The sequence below is a fragment of the Colius striatus genome, chromosome 1 (assembly GCF_028858725.1).
Source record: "Colius striatus isolate bColStr4 chromosome 1, bColStr4.1.hap1, whole genome shotgun sequence".
NCBI lineage: Eukaryota > Metazoa > Chordata > Aves > Coliiformes > Coliidae > Colius > Colius striatus.
In genome coordinates, this window is record NC_084759.1 from 5,840,047 (window position 1) to 5,867,385 (window position 27,339).

The window sequence follows — 27,339 nt, forward strand, 5'->3', positions numbered from 1 at the left end:
TGAAGATGTTGAACAAGACTGGCCCCAGAACCCATCCCTGAGGAACTCCACTGGCCACAGGCCTCCATGGAGGTCAGGAGCCTCCAGATCAGGAGCCTGCTCATGCCTGTGGGAAGCAACTGCCTTGTGCACTCCTGAGAGGGTGCTCAGGTTTTACCATGAGAGCCAGAAAAACACGTTAAATCAATGCACTCAAATTTATATTCACAGAGACTGGCCCCTACTAAAGCTATATATAGGGTTACACAACATATTTGGCCAACTGTAATACAAAATACCATTGAAGCTTCGGTGATTTTTATGCTCTGGTTTTGTTTGGGGTTTTCTGGGGTTTTTTTTGGGGTTTTTTTTTGTTACCTCAGTATATTTAAGTTTGGGTTTTATGGAGACAGCTAAAATGCATTCAAACCTTCCATTTGCAGCAACAGTTGAATTATAATTGGATAAATTGGATTCTGCTTTAGCAGAGTTTTAAGTACTTTATAACAGTGATGCATTTTATGGCAGCCTGCATTCATCCATGCAGTGTCAGACTGCAAGCAGGCACCACAAAAAACAGCTATTGACTAGGGTCCTTATCAGATATATGTGTAGCTACATGGACTGAGAAGCTCCAAAAGTGCAGTTGATTTCTCAGGGTGGTAAGGAAAGGAATCTTTCAGTTAGCAACCTGCACACAGACACATCTCTCATTGCACTTCTATGTGTTAATCCTGATTCAGGCTCTCAAAAATAGTTTCCCCAAAGTTCAGTGTCACACACTCCTCGAAAGACAGAGCAAATATTTAAAGAATTGAGAGAGTTACATTTCACAGCTTGTCTACTTTTAACCAACCTTCTCGTTAGATAAGGCCTTGATCATCTGAGCTGTGATGTGCCCATCTGTTTTACCAATAATGCCATCTTCTGTGTCGCTCCTGCTTGGCATTTCCTCTGGCTCTTTATGAATAGGCATGGCTCTTCCAACCACACGCAGCAGCCCAGTCTCCAGAGGACTCAGGGTTAAGTATTCCTTAAGAAGAAAGAATATTATTCTTCTGCAATGACATTGAAAAGCAGACACTCTGAAAAGATACCCAAAGCAGCAACTTTCTTTTTAAAAGCAACTGTAAAGCTGCTGCCCTGGGCTTGCTATCCGTTTGGTACTGTCAATGCTAACAGGCTTGGCTTACAAGCCAGCTCAACTTCGGGAGCTGCAGCCCTGCTGCCCTCTTCTCTTCCTGTGGGTTTTCATCAAGAACATTTTCTCTGCAAATCAAATTCTGTTCCCAAGTTCAGTTCTGTGAGAAGAACTAAACTAATCCAATAGCTCACTACTGCCAAAAGAGAGAGGTCCAAGTCCAGCCATGTGCTTCCACCCTGTCTGTGCTGGCTCTGCTCTTCTCCAAACCTCTGAGTCAATTCAGCTGACTGGCCCAACAGAAAAATAATTCAGGAGGAGAAAAAAGCACCAGCTTTTCTGCTGGGCTGGGGAGGGAATCAGCTACAGGAAAGGCTGGTGTGCACTACAGGTTCCCTGAGGGCAGGAGCACACAACCAAGGCCAGGGAGAGGGAAGTAGAAACTCTACAGCACAAACTTTTGAATCACTCTCATTTAATAAATACTTTCATCACAGTTGTCAGTGCAACTGCACTGTCTGCAGTTATACCTTTGCTGTTAGGAAGCACCAGAATGTCAGTAGCACCTACATACAGCCCTCAGCAAGGTGGGCTCTGCGATGCTGACAGCAGGAAGAAAAAATAAAGCAGTCATTTCTCTCCTAAGGGAAAAAACATCTGGACAGATGATGTTGTTACATGTTCAGTTTTTCTCTGTAATGAGTCTTCAGGACAGAGCCACCTCGTAAGTTAGTCTCTGATCAAGGAAACAGGATGATTTTTCTCAACACAAGTTGCAAGGTATTAATCAAACTAATGGCAAATTTCTAGAAAAAGAGTTGTGTTTTGTTTTCAAACTCAGTAATGAGTATGTTTGCAGTGAATATTCAAGAGGAAAGAAACATTATCTTTACACAGGAATCTCTGCAGTCTGTCCCAGATCTGTAGCATCTTTAATTTGCAGTAGAAATCAATGATGCAGTAGAAATCAAACACTCTGAGAGTTATTAGTTTACTTTAAAATGTATTGAAGTTTTCCTAACTCAAGAGTTCAAAGGAATCCAGGAAACTTCTTTTTGCAACCTAGAATCAAGGCTCTCCTGAAGTATGTGCCACCATCTCTTTTGAGGACCACACAAACTCTTCCTATTTATATATAAACCTGTACCTTTTTATTCTCTCAGCCCCTGTTCTTTGCACCCAGGAACACCTTCATCTTGGCTTTCTGTTGAAGGGATATACTTGTTGATCGCTAATGCTCTTATGCTACAGACGCTCTAAAGGACTGACATCCAAGCTAATGAGCCTGTGCAGTACCACAGAAAACTGTCATTAGGCGACATTCAGAATTCTTTCTACAAGGAATTTCACCCTCATGCAATGAAGCTGGGGAAGGGTCTAGAGAACAAGACTTATGAGGAGTGGCTGAGGCAGCTGGGGATGTTTAGCCTCAAGAGAAGGAGGCTGAGAGGATACATGATCACTCTCTACAACTACTTGAAGGGGAGTTGTAGTGAGGTGGTGGTCAATCTCTTCTCTCCAGTAATGAACGACAGGACAAGAGAAAATGAGCTCAGGTTGCACCAGGGGAGGTTTAGATTGGACATTAGGAAGAACTTTTTCACTGAGAGGGTTGTTAGACACTGGCACAGGCTGCCCAGGGAGGTGGTGGAGTCACCATCCCTGGAGATATTCAAAAGACACATATGGTTTAGTTTAGTGATGGGCCTGGCAGTGTGAGGTGAGTGGTTTGACTCAATGATCTTTAAGGCCTTTTCCAACCATAATAATTCTGTGATTCTATATGCTGGCTCCCATGACACCATTCCACTGCCATTGTCTTGTGCTATCAGAAATGCCCTAAGGCACCCAAAACATCCATGGAGGCGGGCCTGTATGACAGAACATATGCCCTTTTGGCATAAGGACAGGGAGTGTCCTCACCATCTCATGCAGTTCCAGATGCCTGAATTGTTCAAGAGGTAAAAGGCATTGGAGATTTTTTTGCCCTAGCATCACAGGGACTAGAAGGCTCCTGCAGTTGCTCACACTCCACACTGAAATACATTTGTGTCAGTGAAAGACTCAGTTACTTTAATGCATACCTGGAAATCTTTTTCATCTCCATACAACAAGCTGTCAAGTGTTGGAGTGAAAGACTTCTCCCACAGCTCCTTATCATTGTCTTGAGGCTTCTCATTCTCTGTTTTAGACTGAATCTTTGCAAGGGCCATTTCTTTCTGACACAGGATTGTGGCACTTCCGAGGCTTTCAGCTCCATCTGCTTTTGCTTGTTAAAGACATGAACAATGATGTGTATGTAACTGTTAATCTTTATGAAGAGCAGAACTGGTATTCAGTATGAGCATTGCCTGCAATCTTTAGTGTATTTTGACCAGTGCAACATAAAGAACAGCTTGGTAAGATTTTAATTGACAATCCAAGACAAATGTTGATTTTGCTCAATGATTTTTGTGTGTTTGTTTCTGTTCACAATTTCCAATCAAGATCAGGAACTGAAATTGATTGGAAGAAGCAGTGGGCCCGTGGGACAGGGCAGCAGAAAACCAGCTTTTATCAGTGCAACTTAAATCCTTTACAGGCAGGAACAGTTAAAAAAAAATAGGAAATGCAACAAAAGCAAATAAAGCCTTTTTCTATATCAATGTATCTTTATATGCACATATATAAAAGTTCTTGAAACAGAGCAAGTCTGCTGGTATCTCCCCTGAAGGGCCCACATTTGCAGTTGACTAATTCTCAGGATGACAGACAACATTGGACATGGACTGCCAAGTTAAATGTTTTTCTGGGACAATGACTTGATCCCAGCTTATTGAAACAAAACCAGTAACTATTGTAAAGTCCTAGCAAAGGTAATAGAGCTGAACTGTTTAAAGTAAACATATATCTAATTCGGAGGCCTTAGTCACGTTTGCTGATGCTTCATGGTTCCAGAAAGACTCACCTATGTCTGGAACCAATTAGAATTTCAAGAGACTTGTTCTCATACTTGTATGGGTGAATTTTTTGGAACTTAGGTCTTTGATTTAATTTTGCCTTTTCCCCTCCTCTTTCTTCCACACACATGAAGTGAGTACATTAAACGTGACATCAAGGAATCCATACAATGCCTCCCAAATGGATAGGCAGACTGATACAGTCCTTGCCTAAAGGTATATCCTTTTCCTGGACACATCTACCAGAAGAGATAAGAGATTCATCCCAAAATGCTGTACAACTTACCAAGATTTTCAGTTCAGGTTGAGTTCCATGTAGCTTCATCTGCTCTTGCTAGGAATTTATTTATAGTGTAACTCTAGTATGTGTCTATGAGCTGAATGACTGTGCACATACACTTCAAGTGAAAGTCAGTGTAGAGATCAAGAGTGTCCTCTCAAGGACAAGGTATGATGAAGTTATCATTTTTGAATGTTCACAGAACACAGGTGAGGTGCCTGAGTGCTGGAGGAAGGCCAATGTCACTCCAGTCTTCAAAAGGATGAGAAGGAGGACCTGGGAACTACAGGCACAAGCTGGAATACAGGAAATTCCCCTGGAACATAAGGAGAAACTTCTTTGCTGTTCAGGTGAGCGAGCCCTGGCACAGGTTGCCTAGGGAGGTTGTGGAGTCTCCTTGGGAGGTTTCCAAACCCACCTGGATGTGTTCCTGTGCCCCCTGATCAAGGTGAACCTGCTTTAGCAGGGGGTTGGACTGGATGAGCTCTGGAGGTCTCTTCCAACCCCAACCATTCTGTAATTCTGTGATTCTGTAAGGATCAGTAAAGAACTGATTAAGATATGATTCATATCTTTGTAAAAGATGGCTGATCCTGATAACCACATCCCAGGATACCTCTATGTGAGTAATTCCATTCAAAATCTAAACACCAATTTCAATTTTAAATTATCTTGCAGGTAGGTCATGATTTTGTCTTAATGCAAACTACAGTCTATCATTTCTGTGGTGGCTGCAAGTAAGTGGGAAATTAAGTGTTCAACATGTCAAACAGACAGTTTGACAGAAAACCTAAGAAATAAAAAGCATGTAAATGTTCAGTAACTTGTCAGTTCTTGTAAGCTGCTGGCATGTGCATTACCTGCATGCTCTCTATACTCTACTTTTTTCATTTCATCCTTAGGAAATTCGTCTTGCAAGCCAGCTGCCTGGGTGAGGTACAAATGCCTATGAAATTAAAAAGATAAAGTGAAACTCACATTAGAGGTCTGAATTTTCTCTCTAAATTGTTCCAAGCAATCTTTTGGGGTGAGAGGGAGGGAACTCTTTCTGAAAACCATTTGCTACTTAACCACAAAAGCTGAATAGCGCAACGGTTTAAAAATGCACTGGAGGCAGCCAGGTAGCTTAGTGGCTAATAAGCTGCTCTGTTTTATTCTTGGTGCCTAAGTTCAACTATGTCCATGAGACTAAAAGAAAACAAATGTTATAGTCTCGAATCAGTCCAAGATCCAAACCACAGCTGGCAGCTTGCATTTAAAAGCAGTCCAAACTTTGGAGAGGAGAGAAAAATGGTCACTTCTTAAGACTTGGAACTTTTTGTAGTAGGGTTGAAATCACTGAGCTGGGACTGGAAAATGAAGATGGATCATTTCCATTGTTACATTGTGCTTTTGATAGCATTAGGGTTGATGTTTTGTTGCTAAATTAATCTCTCTCTAGAGAACAAGTTAAATAATTTCAATACAAATGTAACTAATCTTACAGACACCTCTACAGACAGACCTATTCCAGGGTGTCTTCCTTACTCAGTACCAGGTTGGCTGTTTCACTTAAGAATGCAAACTCCCCAATATTTCCATATTAATCTTCACATCCTTCAATATTTTGCCAAGAATAAAGGAAAAATCTATTACTCAGCACTTGGTTTAAGCAGGTGAGTCTGAGACAATTGCAACAGAAAGAAAATATTTCCAAGCCCAAATGGCACCCCCACTAAAAGAGAGTGTCACTAGGTCTTAGTAGATTTTTAAAGAACTAGTTTCTTCTCTGAATTTTGTTTATTTGGAAGGCTGCAATGTCATCCTTCACAGACACAAGTCCTACATGTACTCAGTCAAATCTTGCCTCCTCTCAACTAGGAAACTACCTTGGCTTTGCTGTGGGAGAGCCCAAATAGCTCTAGGGGCAGAAGAAGGCATTTGATTCTGTGAAGGCATCGTTTTACCTGGGTACTCCCAAATTCTGCCATCTGCCATCAACAAGGTCTGTCACTAAACTGATATTTTCTTCTTCCAGGAGCTGAACAGAGGCTTGCAGATCATTCACTTCCTTTTGGTATATCTTAATCTTTTGACAATTGGAAAAAAACAGTAAAAAGAATCGTCTTAGAAAGACTATTGATTTTGGAAAGCCTTCATGGTAACCATCTTACTAGCCCATATCTGGAAAGAATGCAGCTGTATCAAGAAGACCATGCATTTGTTGGAGAAATATAGTGACATACTTTCAGGTTCTTTCACACCTTTTTTAGATCCCTTTATTGGCACAACTCTGTTAATCCCAGCCACATATTTGGGCTGTGCAACCCTGCCAGCAGAACCTTCTCATGCAGCCAAATAGGTCTGGGAGACAGGAGCTTTTCCTTTTTGGCTTTTTGGCTTTCACACCAGAACTTTGGGAGAGAACAGCCTTCTTTATAGAGACAAATTCAAGTGTTCCCTTTATTTCCTGCCTATACACAAACTTTCTTACCCAGAATTAGTGAAGCTTTCAGCCCAAGTTAGCCACAACATTGGCTAAACCCCAGGTTCTCTTTTGGCCTGCTAATCACCCCATATTGCCATGAGGTTATATTAACCAAAGGATACTGGTTAGTCAGTTCCCACAGTTCCTCTCACTTTTCCTGAAGAACAAGCAAGTTTCTATCCCTTGATTGGGAACTGGCTGCCCATGGCTTGGATGGACTTACTCTGTGTTAGGTGGAAAACTGGATGTCCGGGCCTAAAGAGTGATGGGGAAGGGAACTAAATCCGGCTGTTGGCTGGTCACCAGTGGTGTTCCCCAGGGCTCAGGCTTGGGGTCTGTTCTGTTTACTTAATCTGGATGAGGGGATCGAGTGCACTTTCAGTAAGATTGCAGATGACACCAAGCTGAGGAGTGTGTAAATTTGCTTGAGGACAGGAAGGCTCTTCAGAGGGACCTGGCCAGGCTGGATCGATGGACTGAGACCAGTTGTATGAGATTCCATGAGGCCAAGTGCTGGGATCTGCACTTGGGCCACAATAACCTCAGGCAATGCTACAGGCTTGGGGCAGAGGGGCTGCAAAGCTGCCCAGAGGGGAGCAAAGCTGCCTGGAAGGATTGTTCTACAGACAGCTGAATATGAGCCAGCAGTGTGCCCAGGTGGCTAAGAAGGCCAAGGGCATCCTGGCTTGTATCAGAAATAGTGTGGCCAGCAGGACCAAGGCAGTGATTGTCTCCCTGTACTCAGCACTGGTGAGGCCACACCTTGAGTACTGGGTTCAGTTTTGGGCCTCTCACTACAAGAAGGACACTGAGGTGCTGGAGAGTGTTCAGAGCCAGGCACTGGAGCTGAAGAAGGGTCTGGAGCACAAGTCTTGATAGTGAGTGGCTGAGGGAGCTGGGGATGTTTAGCCTAGAGAAAAGGAGGCTGAGGGACGTGATCACTCTCTAAGACTGCCTGAAAGGAGGTTGTAGGGAGGTGGGGGTCAATCTCTTCTCCCAAGAAGAGGACAAGAGGAAATACTGCCTCATATTGCATCAGGAGAGGTTTAGATGGGAGTTTAGGAAGAACTTTTTCACTGAGAGGGTTGTTAAACACTGGCATAGGCTGCCCAGGGAGGTGGTAGAATCACCATCCCTGGAGATATTTGAAAGATGCATGAGGTGCTGAGGGACGTGATTTAGTGATGAGCTTGGTAGTGTGAGTGGTTGGACCTGATGATCTTAAAGGTCTTTTCCAACCAAGACAATTCTGTGATTCTAAGTGGAATGTACTATGGGACAGATACCTCCCCAGAAATCTTAGACATATGCACACGCTCAAAAACAGTACCAGTGATCTGAAGGCATCTGTTCTCACTAAAGCCAAGTTAGCCCAGCTATAATCATCCAAATTTGCAATTAAAAATGAGCTCCCTTTATCCCAGAGATTTAAAAAGGTGAAAATGACAGGACAGACAGGATGTGGCTTGGCACAATGAGGTGCTGCAGCTTTGCACCTTTTCGGCATGAAACAGTAATCATGGAAAAATGTGACTGAAATCTCCAAATCTGTTGAAATCAGGTAACTGGTTTAGGGCTGTTTTGGCAAGTCACTTTTCAGTTCAGTGGCCAAAAAGAAGAAAAAATATAAATTTTGAACCAGGACAAAACTGAAATTTTTTGTTCATCTCCCCAAAAGAAAATACATAGAAGAGTCTGTCAGCCACGTGTAAACATTAGCCTGGGAGAAAATACTTCTTCTGTGTAAGAAAAGCAGAGAAAATGAAAGAGTGAATTCAGAGAACTGGAGAAGTTGGTGATAATAGTTTTGTTTTCCATGATAATTCAAAGCACTAATTCATAACACAGGAAATTAATTCATAACATAGGAAACTTCTAGTGGAGGGGAGAGGAATCCAAATCCTCAACTCTGAGGTGAAGGACTGTCAGGACATAAGAGTGCTTCAAAGTGGATCTCCCTTGTTGACACTGTCTAATGTGTGTAAAATTCCTAAGTGTTCATTGAGGCAGGGAGATGAGAAGGGATTTCATACTCATTCAGTGACAAGATAGATAGAAACAAGATCTACTTGTTTATACAGATTAAAACATTAATTTTTTCCTATTGAGCCCTGCCTCATTGCCTCAGAATCTGTGGTTTGGAAACACTCCCTGGAAAGTTTAAGATGTAGGCTCAGAGCTCATTAAGGGGAAAGCTGTATCCCTGCATGCTGGCAAGTATCATAAACTAGTGAGTAAAAAAGAGAAACCCCTGTCAGTCTTGTTGATGTGGCAATGAAAAACAGCAAGTTCTTTTATTAATTTCCCCAAAAGTTTGGCTCAGTTATACACTGAGATTGTAAAGATGTATTTTTTCCCTCCCATCTCTTGCTTAGATTTGATCACCACAAAGAACCTGTAGGGACTGGCAAAAACACAACCAAACTTCTACCATGGAAAAATCAGTTTCCTAACAAAAAACTCACAAAAAACTTTTTTCTTGACAAGAAAAGTTATATCTATCTAATATAGTGCTCTAAATTGCCATTAAAAGTACAGTATAAAAGCTATCAAGTAATAAATTACAACTACATACAACTTTGATTTTCCTCTCTTCAGTGTACTACTCTCCAGGGTTTCTTTATTGTCTCTATTTAAAGCCTTTTTTTGGAGAATGTTTCCAAGACCCATATCCATTTTCTTTCAATAGGGCAGCACTAGAACTTTAATGCAATGCAGAGCTACACTCCTCAGATACTCAAGTGGCTGGGTCTTTATACTACACAGTGTTCCACTCTCCACAGATAGAAATACTTCCTTGTATGGAATGTTGTAGTCCTTCGTATAACTGCTTGGGCAGGAAAACGAGTCCTTTATTTGTGAAAGCAGATGTTCATCTTTGACCTTTATTCATCACACACACAGTCTGCTACTCAGGATTACACATTAAATATAGGAAAATTGCTTCCCTTTTCCTATGAAAGCCTTCAGAGGCTCATTGCTGGAAGCAGTTGTGACTACAGGCCATGGTATTTCAAACCTGAATTACCATGATAAAGTGTACACAAGTGATCCTCTTACCTCTTCCTTAAGCCATTCATTCTCTCCAACTGCTCTGCGACTCTTCTTGTCTAAGTGTTTAACAGCATTCTGAGAAAACACAAATTAAGATCACCTCATCTGAAAGTAAGACTTTGACAGTGGTGCACACTATAAAGAAGAATCTTCTGCTGTTTAGCAGGAAATAATTGAGACATCTGAAGAGACTGTAGCATCTCCTAAGGGATTACAAGGACATTCAGTCCACAAGACCAGCTGTTTCATCTCCATCTGCCTACTGTAGTTTATATGTCAAGCAGTTTACCAATATTTCAAAGTTTCCCACATTAAAATATGATATTTTTGCCTAACAAATTCTTCCATGTTCCCACTACTGCTCAAATTTTCCTGTTCTAGGGAAGTTGAACCTCTGGTTATTAAAAAACCCAAGCAAAATTCCAAATGAGGCAGTATTGATTTATGGGAAGTAACTTGAACATGTAGAGGTCTACGCTAATTAGCCAAGGCTACAATTTAATTATTGACAGAATCAAAGAATGGTGGGGTTGGAAGGGACCTTTAGAGATCAAGTCCAACCCCCCTGCAGAAGCAGGTTCACCTAGATCAGGTCGCATAGGAACGTGTCCAGGCAGGTTTTGAAGACCTCCAAGGAAGGAGACTCCACAACCCCTCTGGGCAGCCTGTGCACTGTTCCCTCACCTTCACAGTGAAATAGTTTTTTCTTATATTGAAGTGGAACTTTTTGTGTTCCAGCTTCATCCCATTACCCCTTGTCCTGTTGCTAGCTACTATAGAAAAAGGGATGTCCCAAACTCCTGACACCCACCTTTTAGATATTTGTAAATGTTAATAAGGTCTCCCCTCAGTCTCCTCTTTTCTAGACTAAACAGCCCCGGTTCCCGCAGCCTTTTCTCATATGAAAGATGCTCCAGTCCCCTGATCATCTTGGTGGCCCTGCACTGGACTCTCTCCAGAAGTTCTCTGTCCCTCTTGCGCTGAGATACAGGACTCCAGATGAGGCCTCACCAGGGCAGCGTAGAGGAAGACCTGAACCTCCCTTGCCATTGGCCTTCTTGGCCACGAGGGCACATTGCTAGGTCTTATTTAGCTTATTATCAATCAGGACTCCCAGGTCTCTCTCTGCAGAGCTGCTCTTCAGCAGTCTGACCCCCAGCCTATACTAGTGCATGGGGTTGTTCCTCCCAGATGCAGGACTCTGCACTTGTCCTTGTTGAATCTCATGAGGTTCCTCTCTGCCCAACTCTCAAGCCGATCAAGATCCCGCTGAATGGCAGCACAGCTTTCTGGGGAATCAGCCAGTCCTCCCAGTTTGGTGTCATCAGGGAACATGCTAAAGGTACACTATCTCCTCATCCAGGTCTTTGATGAAGATGTTGAACAAGACTGGCCCCAGAACCCATCCCTGTGGAACTCCACTGGCCACAGGCCTCCAACTCGACTCTGCCATTGATCACCCCCCTCTGGGCTCTGTCATTCAGCCAGCTCTCGATCCACCTCACTGTCCACTCGTCCAAGCCAGAGTGCCTGAGCTTTCTGATGAGGATGTTATGGAAGACAGTGTCAAAAGCCTTGCTGAAGTCAAGGTAGATGACATCCGCTGATGTTGGTAAGTGGAAAAGATCAACTGGGAAGGATCACCATAAATGTGGTCACACAATCCTAGAATGAGAGAAGTTGGAAGGGACCTCTAGAGATCATCCGGTCCAACCTCCTCCTAAAGCATGTTCACCTCAATCAGGTCACACAGAAACATGCTCAGATGGGTTTGGAAACCCCCAGAGAAGGAGACTCCACAACCTTCTGGGGCAGCCTTTGGATTATGTTCCCACATGTCTGAAAATTCGAGCACTGAAGCCAGGGAATTTAAATACATAATGGGCCCAAGCAGTGTTTTGTACTGAAATCTGCTTTGCATTTTCTGAGTGTAACAAGTCAACACCATAAGTATTTGTAAATCATGTTTGCAAGTCAGAGCTGGCAGAGGTGACAAGAAAAAAAAAATCTGTGTATTAACAAGTCTAAATTTTACTGTAGATTGCACTATTTTGGCATTTAAAAAATGTTATACAAGCACAAAATATCTTTTTGGGTTTTTTTCCCCTATTGACATCTGTTTCCAAGCAGATGATCTCTTACTGTGCCATGGTTTTTTGAAGTCTATGTAAATAGACCAAGGTCACAGCAAAAGTGACATGTTCTTGAACAAGTCATGTCACAGAATCTTAGGGGTTGGAAGGGACCTTGAAAGATCATCTAGTCCAACCCCTCTGCCAGAGCAGGATTGCCTAGAGTAGGGCACACAGGAACTCGTCCAGGTGGGTTTGGAATGTCTCCAGAGGAGACTCCACAACCAATCTGGGCAGCCCCTTCCAGTGCTCCCTCACTTGAGCAGTGAAGAAACTCCTAAGTATATAACAATAACTAATGCCATGTTTGGTAAGAAGAGTTACAGTTTCTTTTACTCTCAATTTAGTGGAAAAGTTTCACATCTTAATTTAATATAATTATTAATGCAGAATACATGAATCCTAACTATGATGCAGTTAGCACTTTTAAGAAAGGCAAAAGGAATACCTCAATGGCCTGTTCATTAACTATCTCGATGTGCCTCTCAAGCAGCCTCTCATTTTCTTCTTTCACTGCTTTTAAATCCTTTCCATAATAGACTTGAAAACAAAAAAAGAAAATCAGAAGTCATTATTTGACATCAGCTTCTCCTGACAACAAACAGATAATTGGCACTTTGTTCCTAAACTGGAACCTACGAGCCAGTATCACATGCACAGATGCTCTACAGAAAAGGATTCAAACTCCATAGAAATTCTCCTCCTAAACCCAAAGTACAATAGTGTTAACTACAAAGCTAGAATCTGAGCTGAGTAGTGAGTTGAGAAATTCTCTGCTAAAATATTGGTATCGTAACACTACATTTTGTCTCTTTCAACAGAAGAACTCCTGGAGCCATGTGAGAGATTTGCTTAGAAAACTTAGGTTTTTTAGGTATAAAAGCATATCAAATCATTTTGTGCACATAGCATTTTCTTTCAGGCAATTTTTATACAGAATCTAATACATTTTCGGGCTTATCTGAGTCTTTCAGGGGTCCTAATTTGACAACAGGACAAAATGGAGAATGTGGCAATTGCCTCAATGATTTGCTTTCATTGTTACTTGTGATCATTATTTAAAAAGTGTGTCTTATATCAAACTGATTTTGCTTGGCTTCAATTTCTAGGCACTTGCCTTTTAATTATTTCATCCTTCTCTAAGGGGTAGGGTTTTTGTGCTATTCTAAACAGCCCACTGCTGCTTGGCATTTTCTCCTTCTGAAGGAATGAATGAGACTGCAGTAATTTTCTCTGAAGGAAAGCACTTCATACTTGTTCCAGAGGCTTGAAATTCAGCCTGGCTCTGCACTCGTGTTGCAGACAGACAACTGCTGATCTGGCTGTAAATGAGTATCTGGTCATGGACCTACTGTGGAGTCAAAAGCAGTCAAAAAGGAAAGGTGCATTAAGTGGCCATTATTCTTAATTTAACATCGTGGATGCTGGTCTGTCTTAATCAATCCACCATCTAGACTTGGCAGAATAAAATGGAAATACTTACAAACTGTAATTAATTCATCTTTTCATTCTTTCAGACAGATAAACAACCTGAGTTGTACTGGGAGAATGAAGAAAAGGACGAACTGCTCAGACATACTTACGGTTTCTAAGGCATTTATTTTCCCTAACTCTCTCACTGCAACACTGTTCTCCCCATACCTCACCTAAGTGTAGGGTTTTTTTGTAGGCTAGAAGATTATATTCCCTATACTCTCCAGACACTTTGTAAGCTTGATTTTAGGAAGTTGAGTAAATATACACCCCTTCTATTCTGCCCTAGTGAGGCCTCATCTGAAGTACTGTGTCCAGTTCTGGGCTCCCCAGCTCAAAAGGCACAGGGAACTGCTTGAGAGTCCAGTACAGGGCCACCAAGATGATCAGGGGACTGGAACATCTTCCTTATGAGGAAAGGCTGTGGGAACTGGAGCTGTTTAGTCTGGAGAAGAGGAGATTGAGGGGGGATCACATTAATATTTACAAATATATAAATGGTGGATGTCAGGAGGGACATCCCTTTTTTCTATTCTACCTAGTAACAGGACAAGGGGCAGTGGAAAAAAGCTGGAACACAAAAAGTTCCATTTAAACATAAGGAAAAACTATTTTACTGTTCAGATGAGGGAGCCCTGGCCCAGGCTGCCCTGGGAGGGTGTGGAGTCTCCTTCTCTGGAGGTCTTCAAAACCTGCCTGGACATGTTCCTATGCGACCTGATCTCTAGGTGGACCTGCTTTGGCAGGGGGTTGGACTAGATGATCTTTAGAGGTCCCTTCCAACCCAAATCATTCTCTAATTCTATGAACATCCAGCACTACCAACAGCATTTTGCAGTATGTTAGTTAGGCAACTGCTATATGTACCTCTGCAACAATCTTTCTATAAATACACTTCCGTTTGACCACAAATTTTTGTCTCTGTACTCTGTGACATGCAGGAAGTCAGACTGAATGCTCCTACTGGCTCATGCTGGTCTTCTGTATAAAAGCCCACTCGCTTTGTCATTTCATATTTCAGCAGCTGTATGACAAAATTTTAAATTTATTAAGACCACAGGAAACACTTAATGAAAAATATCACCCTCCCCTGAACACAGAGATGGATATCTGACAAGCTATCTGGCAATGCAGAAAACACAATGCAGGTCTTAATTGGGACAATATATGTTTCAAGAGACAAAAAGATAGCTGGCTCTCATCCACAGGAGTTGACGCCTGGTAATGTTTGGCACGGAATATACAGAGACCCTTAGAGCAGTGTCAGTGCCTGTTACTACCAGCTGCTTGGCTGTGGCCATGCATACTGAGAGAGACATAAAGGAAGAAAACCAGGACATCCTTCTTGCCTTAGAAGCATGGGTTATTTAACAGAAAAATAGTGAAATGATTTTAAAATAATACTGTAGTAAAGAAATCTTTGTAAAGCACTCAGCATCAGAATACATAAGATCTCAAATTAATTTTACTGTTGTGTCACTATCTGAAACTGTTCCCAGCATTTGTATATGTCTGTCCTCGTGATTTTGCAGGGCCTCATACATGAGACTGTGCAACTAGGAAGCAAAGCCCAGACCACTGACTGAACAGCTCCCTCTAGTTCTGCATTTTAACCAATGTGTTCAATTGAAAAGACTCTATTCCATGAATAAGCTTGTACTACTTTCCCGTCAAAGGAGTTTTCAACATCTGAAGTGCTTGTACCATGATGAGAAGCAACAAGAGCGGAATCAACGTTTTCAAGGATGAGTGCTAAGGGACACCTGTGTGTAGGTGACCCCAATACATGTAGACTTATTTTTAGAAAACCACAGTCCTTCACAGTAACATTTTACAAACATGGGCTGCCTATATTTTACAAGAAAAGCATCAGAAGCCAAGGTTATCAGTTTCTTTAAGTGTTCATCATTTCTGCAACTTCATAAAGCTCTTTAAAGGGACCTAGATCAAGATGGAAAGGTCTGCCATTTTATAGGACTATACAGCCTAGTTTAGGTGCATTGCCTTGGAAAAGCTGATGTATAAGTTACTATAATTTAACATAAAACTAAACTTATAAGTTAAGGAATACAGAAGTAATATAGAAAGAGCTTGTAAGACTTGCACTACACTAGCTGTAAACCAACCTGTGGCCCTGTGAATGTCCTCTTTGACTTTCTTGATGTCTTTTTCCAGATTCTTAATCTTCTTGGTCTGTGCTTTACATCCTACATTTTTGTACTCTAACAAATCATCTCTTTCACTCTGCTTTTCTTCAAGTCTGTTTCCAGTTTCTTCAATCTGGGAGTGTAAATCTATTAAAATATGAACATCAGAAGACAAGTATGTTACCAATTTCTCAAACTGATGGTTCATAATTTTATGACTTTATCAAATTCTTTAATAAAGATGCTTTCACTGAGAATATGTTATAATGTGAGGGCATCACACAGTGTCAAGGGCCACCATCATTACTGAAAACAATTTGATCTTATCCTGACAAGGAGAAATAACAGTTCTCACTGAAATGTAATCAAAGATGCATGTGTTTCCTAGTGAGAATTTCAGGTATAGCAGCCAGAATTTTACAGTCAAAACTGGTCATGTTTTCTGCCATCAGTAATTTTGTTTCAATCTTCCAGTGTAGCCAGTGCACAGGACTTTCAGAAGTTTCAACTTTAGAGGGAAAAAAAAATAGAGCCTCTGTACTTGTACAGTAGTATACAACACTTGGAGGGAATAAATTTACTTATAAGCCCCCCACAATCTCATACCATGCTTTTTATGCAACAAAGTTTTACCTATTTAAAATGGGGGGGCGGGGGGGGGGCAGGGGGGAGTGTTCTCAATCCCAACTGTGTAAACTGCAAATCTCACTGCCACAACTCACAACTGTGCTGGTTTGACTCGGGTAGAGTTAATTTTCTTGCCAGTAGCTAGTATACGGCTATGTTTTGGATTTTTGCTGGAAACACTGATAATTCAGAGATGGTTTTGATCCTTCTGAACAGTGCTTACATACAGCCTTTTCTACCCCTTACCCCACTCCACAAATAAGTAGATTGGCGGTATACAAGGAGTTGGGAGGGGATACAGCCAGGATAGCTGATCCCAACTGACCCAAGGTATGTCTTACACCAGAGGATGTCATGTCAGCAGACAAAGCTAGGGGAAGAAGAAGGGAGACAGTTAGAGTGTTTGTCTTCCCAAGTCACCATTGCACGTGCTGGAGTCCTGCTGTCCTGGTGTTGGCTGAACACCTGTCTGACTATAGGAAGTGGGGAATAAATTCCTTGTTTTGCATTGCTTGTGTGCATGGCTTTTGCTTTTCTTTATCTCAACTATGAGTTTTCTTGGTTTTGCTCTTCTGCTTCTCTCCTCCAGCACATCAGTGGAAAGTGAACAAGTGGCTGTGTGGGGTTTAATTGTTGACTGGGGTTGAATCATGACCACAACTTACCTTTCAGAAGTTGTTCTTGGTCCATAGCATACTGCCATTTTGCCTTCAGTGATTCTTCCACATCATCCTTAGTTACAATCTCCTTTTTATCTTGTTCTTTCTCCTGTTCTTCTATTTGTCTTAATATGCGCCTGATATGTGCCTGCTTCTCTTCCTTCAGAAGGTTGTTCTGTTAAAGAGTAACAGAAGAAAAGGCATTGATTAAACCATTTTCAAAGCTGATGAAGAAAAGTAAAATCTGACCTCATGCCAGGATACAGTGCAAAAACATCTAAATGAAAAAGGATGGAGTGAAAGAGAGAGTTTGCAAGTGTCAGAAGTTTCTCAGTAACTCCAAGACTTCAAAAGGAAATGAGAGACAAATATCTGTTGTACTTGGTGCAGAACATCAATAATCCATCGCCTGGAAACATAGCTCCTTGTGGGTCAATTTAATAACAATACTTATTTGTAGGAGTTATTTATTTCATGTCAGCATTCATCATGACAATGTACCATCTTTGTGTAGAAATGTCATCAATCAGGTCACTTGCATATAACCACAGTAGAGTCTTGTCAGAGCTGGAATTAGTTATGTCTGATTCCACAACTGAGATTACAACCCATTGTCATGACACTCTCAAGTGACATATTATATGGAATTGCTGATTGTGTATGTTTGCTCCCAAAAGATACCACAAAGGAGCAAGTAACCATATCCACCAAACGGTAATGGTAACTGTGGTAGAGTCTAAAGCATTCCTCACTTCTAGCACGATTAACTCTAAACCACTCTGAAACATTAAGCAGAAAACAAAGAACGGAGCTCAAAGAACTGTCAAAACATGGGTAAATGAAATAAATAGCACTTCAAGCATTCCCTGAAGTACCTTGCACAGTCTAAAACATGAAGGAGTCCTTGAGAGACGATGAACTAGCAGCAAATTGGGTGAATAACCATAAAAGAGTTCAGATGTGTGCAGAGGGAAGAGCCAAATGCCACTTCACTGACAGTTAAGGCCACAAATGAAACAGCACCCAGGCTTCAAGACTGAAAGAAATTCCAACAAGAGCTAAACATGGATATTTATAAACGCAGGGCAAGTGTGGGCATGGGAAGGACACAGAGACATTGTTTCAATTGTGTGTTTTGCAGCTATAGGAAGTGCAGGCAGCAACATTGTTTAATCCGATTATCCAGTTAAAGGGGTTTTGAGCCATCCGGATTCATTTCATTTGGTGACTGTATACATATGTTTTCAAAGTGCACTGCTCTCAGCCATCAGATATATGATGGTTCTTTATACACAGTTATTTATATACAGTTAATATACATGGTTCTTTAACGTGTCACTCAGGTGCCATCAGTAGCTACATAGTCTTGTTCTAAAAATGACCCAACACACTTCTTAATCCACAAGAAAGTGAATTTTTATCAAGCAGTGATAAAAACTGTGTCTAGATAATTGTATTATGCTTGCTCTTCTTTATTGAGTTTTCATTGTAACTGAGTTTGTCATAGAAACCTGTCAGTTCTGTCACCTTATTAGAGGTGAACACAAAGGTCAGCACATCTCAATATTTGGTTAGATCTGCTAATACTACTGACAAAAATTAAGTTAATACTTTTTCTCCTTTTTGTGATGGACTGTTTAAAAAGGCATATCTAAATGTACTGCAGTCAAGTTACCTACTGAAAGGGGGCCTGCTGTCTTGTGTTTGCTGCAGAGAGAGATGAAATACTTAGGCAGTTTCTGAGGATCTGACGTGCTTTGGAAAACACCTCCATTGAACACATTCTTCCTTACTGCTGTGTCCTATTCTGCAATGTTCTGCTCCTGCAGCTCCTCTCCTTTTTTCTTTTCTTTTGCGTGGTTATATTTAGGACATCTGTGCTTTAGGTCGCATTTAATTCAGGTAACACTAACTTTTAGCACATGAAGTGACTCACTAACTCTAGTTTCATTGACTGCAAGAAATTCACTACAATAACTAGTTTTAGTGAATGTAGTTCTAGGATTAGAGTTAAAATACGCCATACAAAATGTGTTGGCAGAAGGATGTATAAGCACTTACCCTTTCATTGCATTCTTTGTTCTTCTTTTCCACTTGTTGCAGATCAAACAAAACCCGATCAATTGCTGCTTCTTTTGTCTCAACTCTGTGGAGAAAGAGTAAAGAAAGAAAAAACCTTATAAAAAATATCTGAGGAATGTTTTTAAAGTCAGATTATATATAAATAATATGGTTTGTTTGGGTTTTTTCATATCCTATCATTTGACTCATTTGGGTACTCTGCATTTGAGTACTCAGAGACATTTAGGTCTCTTCCTGCTACATGTGAAGAAATGATTTCCCATATACATCTGGACCTCATGTTAGTTTGAATGTCCTACTGAGAAACAAAGTCCTACACTATTCCTTTGTAACCACTAGGGGTGATTAAGCTGATTTATTCTTTCTGTATGTGGTTTAGCTGACCTACTACACAGGTCTCTGACACTACAAGATTACCTGTGCTCCAGAAATATTTATTACACACCATTCACTACAGAGGAAGCCTAAGCAACTCATTCAGACACAGGTCAGATGAATCTCAAACTGCAGAATTAAGTGGGATTAAATTCTTCTGATAATGTGGTTTGTTGTTCTTCATAAGCTGCATTTGTATATCAAGAATGTGCTAGACTTTAAGAAGCACTAAGAGAACAGAGACGGCAGTCCTCAGACCATCCTCTGGGTATGCTTATACTTTTTTTTTTGGTTAAAGAACTAGCTCATTGGTTTTACAACTTTCATGGACTACTTGTCATCCTCTTTGACACAGTTGTGAAGGGATTTTTTTTTCTGGTGTTCTCTCCTCTAGGATGAGAAATGCTGGATTGCAAATGGTGTGTATTTGCAAACCTCTGTGTAATCTTTCTCTCTGTTCCCGGAATTCATTCACCATACAGCAAAACAGAGGCAAGTATTACAATTACCATAATATCTTTTACTATTTCCACAGAAATTGTACCTTGAGGAGTTTTGGCTAGGTTTGGATTTTTGTTTACCTCCCTGTTGTATTGTTTTTTAAAGAAGATCATTTCTGCCTGGTTAGTTTGGGCCACTCACTCATGTAAATTCCAAGTTACAAGATTTGCATCCTCTGGTGCTATTGTGCCCCAAGCTTTTCCATTAAGTACAATGAGATAAGTTAGAGAGACTAGAACAGAGTTATGGGGGGATAGTGGTGATAGCTATAGCAAAAAAAAGTCACTTATTAGACAGAGATGACAGCTTGGCCACATAGTGTGACTCCCTGGTTTAAAATTGCAGGTATTTTCAATATTGATGCTGATCTTAATTTCTACTGCTCTAAGATTTTCCATGAAGTGGCAGTCCATAGCCATCACTTTGTTCATGTCAAAAATTTCTTAATAGAATTCACAAGTTTGTCTGCTATGTATTGGAACTTCCCTCTTTAGATGATTTTTCTATGATATTTGTTAGACTCAAAATGCAAAACAGCTAGACTGATGACTTCTTTGGTACTATTTTTTCAACCCTGTATACCAGGTTTCATCCAAGTGGTTTAATAATCTAGAAACAACACTCCTCTCCAGTCCCATGACAGTTTTTTCAGTCACCTTTAGAATTTTACTAGTGCATGTCAGTCAAGAGATTGTTCCTAACCAATCCTAGAGCAAGAAACTGTACTGTAAATGCAAAATTACTATGAATAGCAAATACTCTTCAATATACAAAAGAAAAATCAGGAATGGAAGTTAAATAAATGCTACACACTTGATAAATCCTAAAGCAGAATATGACAGTCACTTGTATGATCACACTACCATGCAATCAAGTGGTACAGAGCAGTTACAAGTTAGAGATGAAGTGAGTAAGGGAAATAGAGAGCAAGAGGGATAAAGACAGAAAAACAAATAGTTTTCTTCCCTTTTCTCCCCACTGTTGCTGCAGAAACTGAATATCCTATGACAGTACAGCACTCATTTCAGTGGAAGAGTCTTCAAATAAATGAGTCATTTGCTTGGATACTTGAATATATAACAATAATTTTATCAGAAAGTAGTATTTGTTTGCTTTTTTTTTCCCCCCTAGGCCTAGTAGTCCAGTTTGCTTACTTCTTCCCAAAATAGATGGGTTGGTTTGTTGACTTTTTGGATGGTATTTATTTATGATACAATTCGGCCAAATCTGGTCAGTTTCACTATGGAAACTCCTACTCTGTTGTTTGCAGAATGAAACAGAAAATCCCACATAGGCTCTGTAAACTTCTGCAGCTGCCACTAGAACTGTATGTGGTTTCTCTTCAATTTGCTTACTCCTCTTTCTGTATCTACATTAAGGCACTGGTCCTTGCTCCCCAAATGCTGACAGCTATTGAATACTGGATGATGTTGAGGTTTTTCCCTTTCAATTTCTGCCTCTCTGATAAAAGTTGCAGAGTTTTTTTTTTCTCTTTCCATCAGCTGCTCAAGAGATTGGAGATCAAACAAATTGGACTATTTTGTAACTACTCCATATACTCATCTCTGCTTTCCCCACTCTCCCACTTTGCTTCAATTTAAGAGACATTTAAATTATCCCTCCATTATTTTCAAACAGTGAGTCCTGAGGTTCCAGCTAGTGACCATGTACCTTGGTGAGCACCAAGGAATCCTGAAAAATCAAATGTGCTCTTGCAGCTTCAGGGTATGCTGATCAAAAACTGGGTACTAACAGACAAAATTATGGGTTTAGGGTTTATTATACAGTTTTAAAAGGTGCATATTTCCAAAACAGCTTTGAAAACCCAAAGCAAGAACACAAAAGGACAGTAAACAACTGCAGCAGTCAATCAGCTCAAGCTCTGAATTGGCTAAGTTGTCCTTGTCATCTGCTTTAGCCATTCACATATTCTATAAGAGTGAAAAGTTAAATATAGCAAACCTACTGAAATTCTAGTAAGGATTCTGGGAAAGCTGATTCAGGTTCTGCAACTTGCTCATTTGGTTTCTCCTCTTTCTTCTTTTCCATGTTTTTTGTTGTTCTTGTGCTAGAAGTTAGACCTAACACGAAGAAAGGGCAAGAAGGGAAAAAAAAAATTAAAAGTAACTATTTATAAAACATTGTATGTTCACCACCTTTTGTCATTTGTGACAAGCTCCTAACAGTTCTGAAATAAACAAAACAAGATACATTTTTGACAACACTAATCCTGCCCAGGGGAGCTCTCAGGCTTTTGGGACATCCCTAAGGGTTGTCCTGATTAAAGATGCCTTTGTGAACAGTGGTCTCAGTCACAAGTTACTTATTGCACTCCTTGCTGGAGGTTGTGTTTTACACTCCCGCAAATCAGACAAGCAGCTCTTCCTTTTCTAGTCCTTTGTCTTCTACCAAACAAATTATGAGGCATAACTCTTGACAGACTTCTTATTGCTACCAGCACTTTGTCCATCAATAATGATATTGCTTTTACATCCTTAGAACAAGCAACAAGCAAATCTCAGACACTGTGACCCAGATTCTGTGACTTTCCAGACACTCATTGCAGAGTCTACCTGTATGGCAACTCACTGCTTGTAGGAGCACAATTGTTGTCACCAGTGCCATCCTCACTAGCTTTTACTCTCACACAATTACCTCTGTATCTCAAGCAGCTGCATTATCATTAGCCTTCACTCCTTTAGTCCTCATCAATAATTACCTCCACACTTTGCAGGCACACTGTAACTCCTTTCCAGTCTCCAAAGCAGGTTAACAACTCCCTCTGCCCTCAACCACTACCTGCATCTCCCTTGGACATGTTTCCCACTACCTTCTTCATCACCAGGCACCTCAGTGGATACAGCTGGGCCGAGCCTCACTTGTGTCCAAAGCCTCCTTGTCTGCAGCCACCAGACCCCTCACTCTATGCTGAAGCCTCCCACATACTGTCCCCTCCCCACTCCTGAGCACTCACAAACGAAAAGTTCTCTACACGGCCAAGTTTCGAAGCATCTCCCCTCACTGTACCGCCATCTACATCCAAGTCCCTCTCACGGCACCTGCTCCTCCAAGTACTAAGTGGCCACCACGACCCCCGCCACCCAGTTGCCACCCGGCTCCTGAGGGCTGCACCCACACAGTGTCTCTGCTCCCCGACTCTTCCTGAGGCCCCGCCGCTCCCGGCCCTGGCCCGGCTGAGGGCTGCGGTCGGTTGGGGCCCGGAGCCACGGCGCCGCCACCGCCCGCCGGTCGCCAGGGCAGCGGGAGCCCCGCCCCTCAGCGCGTTCCGCGGGGCCGCGGCGCCCCCTGGCGGCGGCGTGCGGGAGGCCGCGGCCTGAGGGACACGGCGCTGCGGGGGCCGTGGCGAGGAGAAACACTGCCGTGGAAACATGGAAACAGTCAGCTGCAGCGATAGTGCATTTGCTTTGTGATTCCTCTGATGGCACCCCGTCTTAGGAAACAGAATCACAGAATCTCAGGGGCTGGGGGGGACCTCAAAAGCTCATCCAGTCCAACCTCCCTGCCAGAGCAGGACCACCTAGAGTAGGGCACATGGGAACTCATCCAGGTGCGTTTTGAATGTCTCCAGCCACAGAGACTCCACAACCTATCTGGGCAGCCTGTTCCAGTGCTCCCTCACCTGAAGAGTGAAGAAGTTTTTCCTTATGTTTCTTTGGAAGCTCTTCTGTTCCAGCCTATAGCTGTTGCCCCTTGTCCTATCATTGGCCGTCACTGAGAACAGCCTGGTGCCATCCTCCTGACACCACCCATTTACGTATATGTAAAAATTAATGAGATCATCCCTCAGTCTCCTCCTCCCCAAGCTAAAGAGCCCCAGCTCCCTCAACCTTTCACCATAAAGGTGATTCTCCATTCCATCATCTTTGTGGTCGTGTGCTGAACTCTCTCCAGAAGCTCCGTCCTTCTTGAACTGAGGGGCCCAGAAGTGTTGCAGGAGTAATTTAGGCTTTGAAAGGGGTTTCCATGTGGCAGAGCTCATGGGAAGGCCTGAGTTTCACCCCCATGGATACCTATGGTGGCAGGCTCAAAATCATGAAGTAAAATTGCAGCTATCTTCAAGAAGAAAAGCATTTCCACACCAAATGTTAAGTGTGCCTGCAGAGCTTCTTTCTCAGGAACAAGCTCCCTCAGCATCTAAGGTGAAGCAAGCTCCTCCATCCTACTAACAATGATGAGCATGGGACTGCCCTTTGAGACAGACCTGGGGTCTAATGTCTCTCTGGTACATACCTATGGACTTTTCCCCTCCCTTCTCTTGATATAGTTCTGAAAAAGTGATCAGAAGGTGAGTTTTGCAATGAGACTTGAGTCATTCATGGTGCCTCCCACCCCCAGCACCCCACCTCCCTCCCCCCCTACCCCCGCAAAAAAAAAGGCCTTGATACAGAGGCAGAGCATGGGCAGACCAGTCCACTGACTAGTCTGGTTACATATAACTGCCTCATTTTCTCCTCTTATCCTTCTGCAAGCAGGCAGAGTGTTTCTCAGGCTCCTGCACTCACCATCATTCCTTTGCCTTCCATTGTATGTGCAGAGAAGAAGGGTTTTATCACATAACCTAACAGTGTAGGAGGTTTTAAAGGGAAAAACAATATCCCAGACCTTGGGGCCCAGGATGCAACAGAAGGATGCAAAGCAAGGATGATGTGGTCAAAGCTGTCATCCAGGGGAATAATACTACAGCAACAAAAGTGGCAGTGTCTGAGTTAGCTGTGATGTGTGTCAGTTCACCTTGGGGAACAGCTGAATGTTCAAAGAAGATTGAGATTCTGCCTGGGTGAAGCTGGAGGAGGGAAAGCAGTTTCTGGTAGATTTCTTTCACTGGAAGTTATGATCTCTTCAACCTGCTATTCTGTAACTACACCAAAACACTCACTTGTTTTTCCATTAACGGGAGAAAATGGGATGACTTCCTTTTTACTTTGGATAATGAGTAGAAAGAAGGACATGTTCAACGAAGGGGTGAAGGAAGAAAGGTGATCCACTTTCTGAATCCTACAGGACTACCACCACACAAAGATTCCTGCTGGTTTGTTGTTTTTGTTTCTTTTTTCCAAGAACAAATCACTAAACTAAATATGAAAGAACACAAACACGTCTATTAACAGAAACAGCACACACCCCACGCACCGTTTCTCAGCTGTCCCTTGTCACGATGCCGGAGGCCTCTGCCACCTGGAATTCCCTGGCAGCAGCGAACTGCTTTTCCCCTAACCTCGGGTCCAAAGTCCATGATGAAAGAAGGAATTGGTTTGGCCAATAGGTGCACTAGACCCGTCAATTCCGGCTCCACCCAGCAGGGGCCAGGCGTACCCACAGCTCTTACAGCTTATCTGGTCTGAAAAAGCTCAGTCTTACCCCCGCTTTCCTTCTTATTGGTTAAGACTGTTGTGAGGGAAAATAAAAGAGTTATTTAACACAATGGAAAAATAACCTTCATGTACTGAGGGCGCCAAAATTGCCCCCACTCCTAATCAACACACCCAATGATGCTTCTTGATCTGCACTGAACAGGAGGAGTTTGGTGTGGGTTTGAATACAGCTTAGTAAAGTGAATGAACAGGATATGTGGATGAGAGATACTTTAATGAAAATAATTGTGGGGAGAAATCGTGTTTTAAGCTTTCACAAGGTCTCCAGTTCACTTTGATCCTTGTGAAATGAATGGAAGCCTTGTTAAAGGCTTGTCAAGCCAGAATAATTCTAGTCCCTAATTTTGTCATTGGGAAGAAAGAGCTAGATACAAAATACAAGAAATTGAAAAGACACGTAGATTTACCAAACCTTTCTAGTAATGCCATGTATATGAATTTTTCTCTAAAAAGAATTTAGTTGTTTCATAGAATCCCAGAATCATGGAATGGTAGCGATTGGAAGGAACCTCTAAAGATCATTGGTCCAACCCTCCTGCTCAAGCAGATTGGCCTAGATCAGGTCACACAGGAATGCGTCCAGACAGGTTTCGAAGACCTCCAGAGGAAAGAGACTCCACATCCTCTCTGGGCAGCCTGTGCCAGGGCTCCTTCACCTCAACAATAAAATTGGTTTTCCTTATGTTTAAATGGAACTTTTTGTGTTCCAGCTTCTTTCCATTACCCCTTGTCCTGTCACCGAATAAAACAGAAAAAAGGGATGTCCCAACCTTCTGAAATCCACAATTTAGATATTTGTAAATGTTAATGAGATCCCTCCACAGTCTCCTCCAGACTAAACAGCCCCAGTTCCTGCAGCCTTTCCTCATATGAAAGACGCTTCAGTCCCCTGATCATCTTGGTGGCCCTGCACTGGACTCTCTTCAGAATTTCTCTGTCCCTCTTGAGCTGGGGAGCCCAGAACTGGACACAGGACTCCAGATGAGGCCTCACCAGGGCAGAGTAGAAAGGGTGCAGAACCTCCCTCGACCTGCTGGCGACATTCTTCTTGATACAGCCCAGGATGCCATTGGCCTTCTTGGCCATGAGGGCACATTGCTGGCTCATATTTAGTTTATTGTCAACTAGGACTCCCAGGTCTCTCTCTCCACGGAGCTACTCTTAAACTGTATTTCACCATATTTAATGAATAGGAGGTGAAACACAAGAATTTATGGTGAATAGGAAGCCGGTGCTGATGATCCAGGATACAGGGACTGAGCGGACTCAGGCTGTGAACACAAAGAAGTCATCTAAAACTGAGTTACTGCAAGTGAGACTGGAGGAAGTGCCTCATGGGCTGCCCACAAGGCACAGCAGGCCCAGACCCACTCCTGGGCACTTCAGAGACTGAAATCCTCCAGCTGCCCCAAAACAGAATTAAAGTATCAAGCAAATATTATGAGAAGAACATGCATAACATGAAAATACCACCACACCAGCTCTCCTGGGCCTTCAGGAATTGCCTTGGTGCCTTGGCTGCTGAGTGAGACATGCTTCGAGGGAAAGGTCCTGTTGAAGCATCCTATGAAATGACAGCATGTGTATTTTGTGCCACTAATTAAACAGAAAAAGCACTTACAGCAGCTTCCTGGACAAATATATGACTGAAACCTGTTATCACTGCCTGTATCTTTACTGCAAACAAGGGCGTGTGTTCACACCTCTTGGGTTACCTGTCACCCGGTAAAGTGAAACACCGATCATTTTACCTCAAGGCGGCCAGTCAAGTCAAGCTGATCGTCCCTGAGTGGACTTTACGTGAAATATCCGAGCCCGACTCCAGGCGCCTCTGCCTCGGCCATGCCCGCCCAAACCCAGCCGCGAAGGCTCAGGCCGCCCCAGGACGGAATCTCCACGCTTCGCTCCGTCCCGGCCCCTGGGACCGCGCGCCCGGTGCACGAAGCCGAGCGCGGCCCCGGCGAGGCGGTCCCGGGGCGCGGGGCGGTCCTGGGCCGCGGGGCACCGCCCGGCTCTGAGGGACGCGGCGTCGCCATTGGCCCGGCGGCAGCGGGCGGGGCCGCCTCTCCCCGCGCCGCCACCTCCCTTCC

At 42.5% G+C, this 27,339-nt stretch overlaps 1 protein-coding gene across 1 annotated transcript; it reads right to left on the reverse strand.

The window, feature by feature from the left end:
* Positions 1 to 826: 826 nt before the first annotated feature.
* Positions 827 to 21,905, reverse strand: CCDC83 (coiled-coil domain containing 83). The gene is made up of 10 exons (XM_062020473.1): positions 21,823 to 21,905; positions 18,960 to 19,044; positions 16,905 to 17,073; positions 15,592 to 15,759; positions 12,441 to 12,532; positions 9,867 to 9,935; positions 6,286 to 6,407; positions 5,200 to 5,285; positions 3,205 to 3,389; positions 827 to 1,012 (listed from the first exon to the last, which is right to left on the reverse strand). The coding sequence occupies exons 1-10, from the start codon at positions 21,903 to 21,905 to the stop codon at positions 827 to 829; spliced, it is 1,245 nt and encodes a 414-aa protein (XP_061876457.1).
* Between the last annotated feature and the right edge of the window lie 5,434 nt (positions 21,906 to 27,339).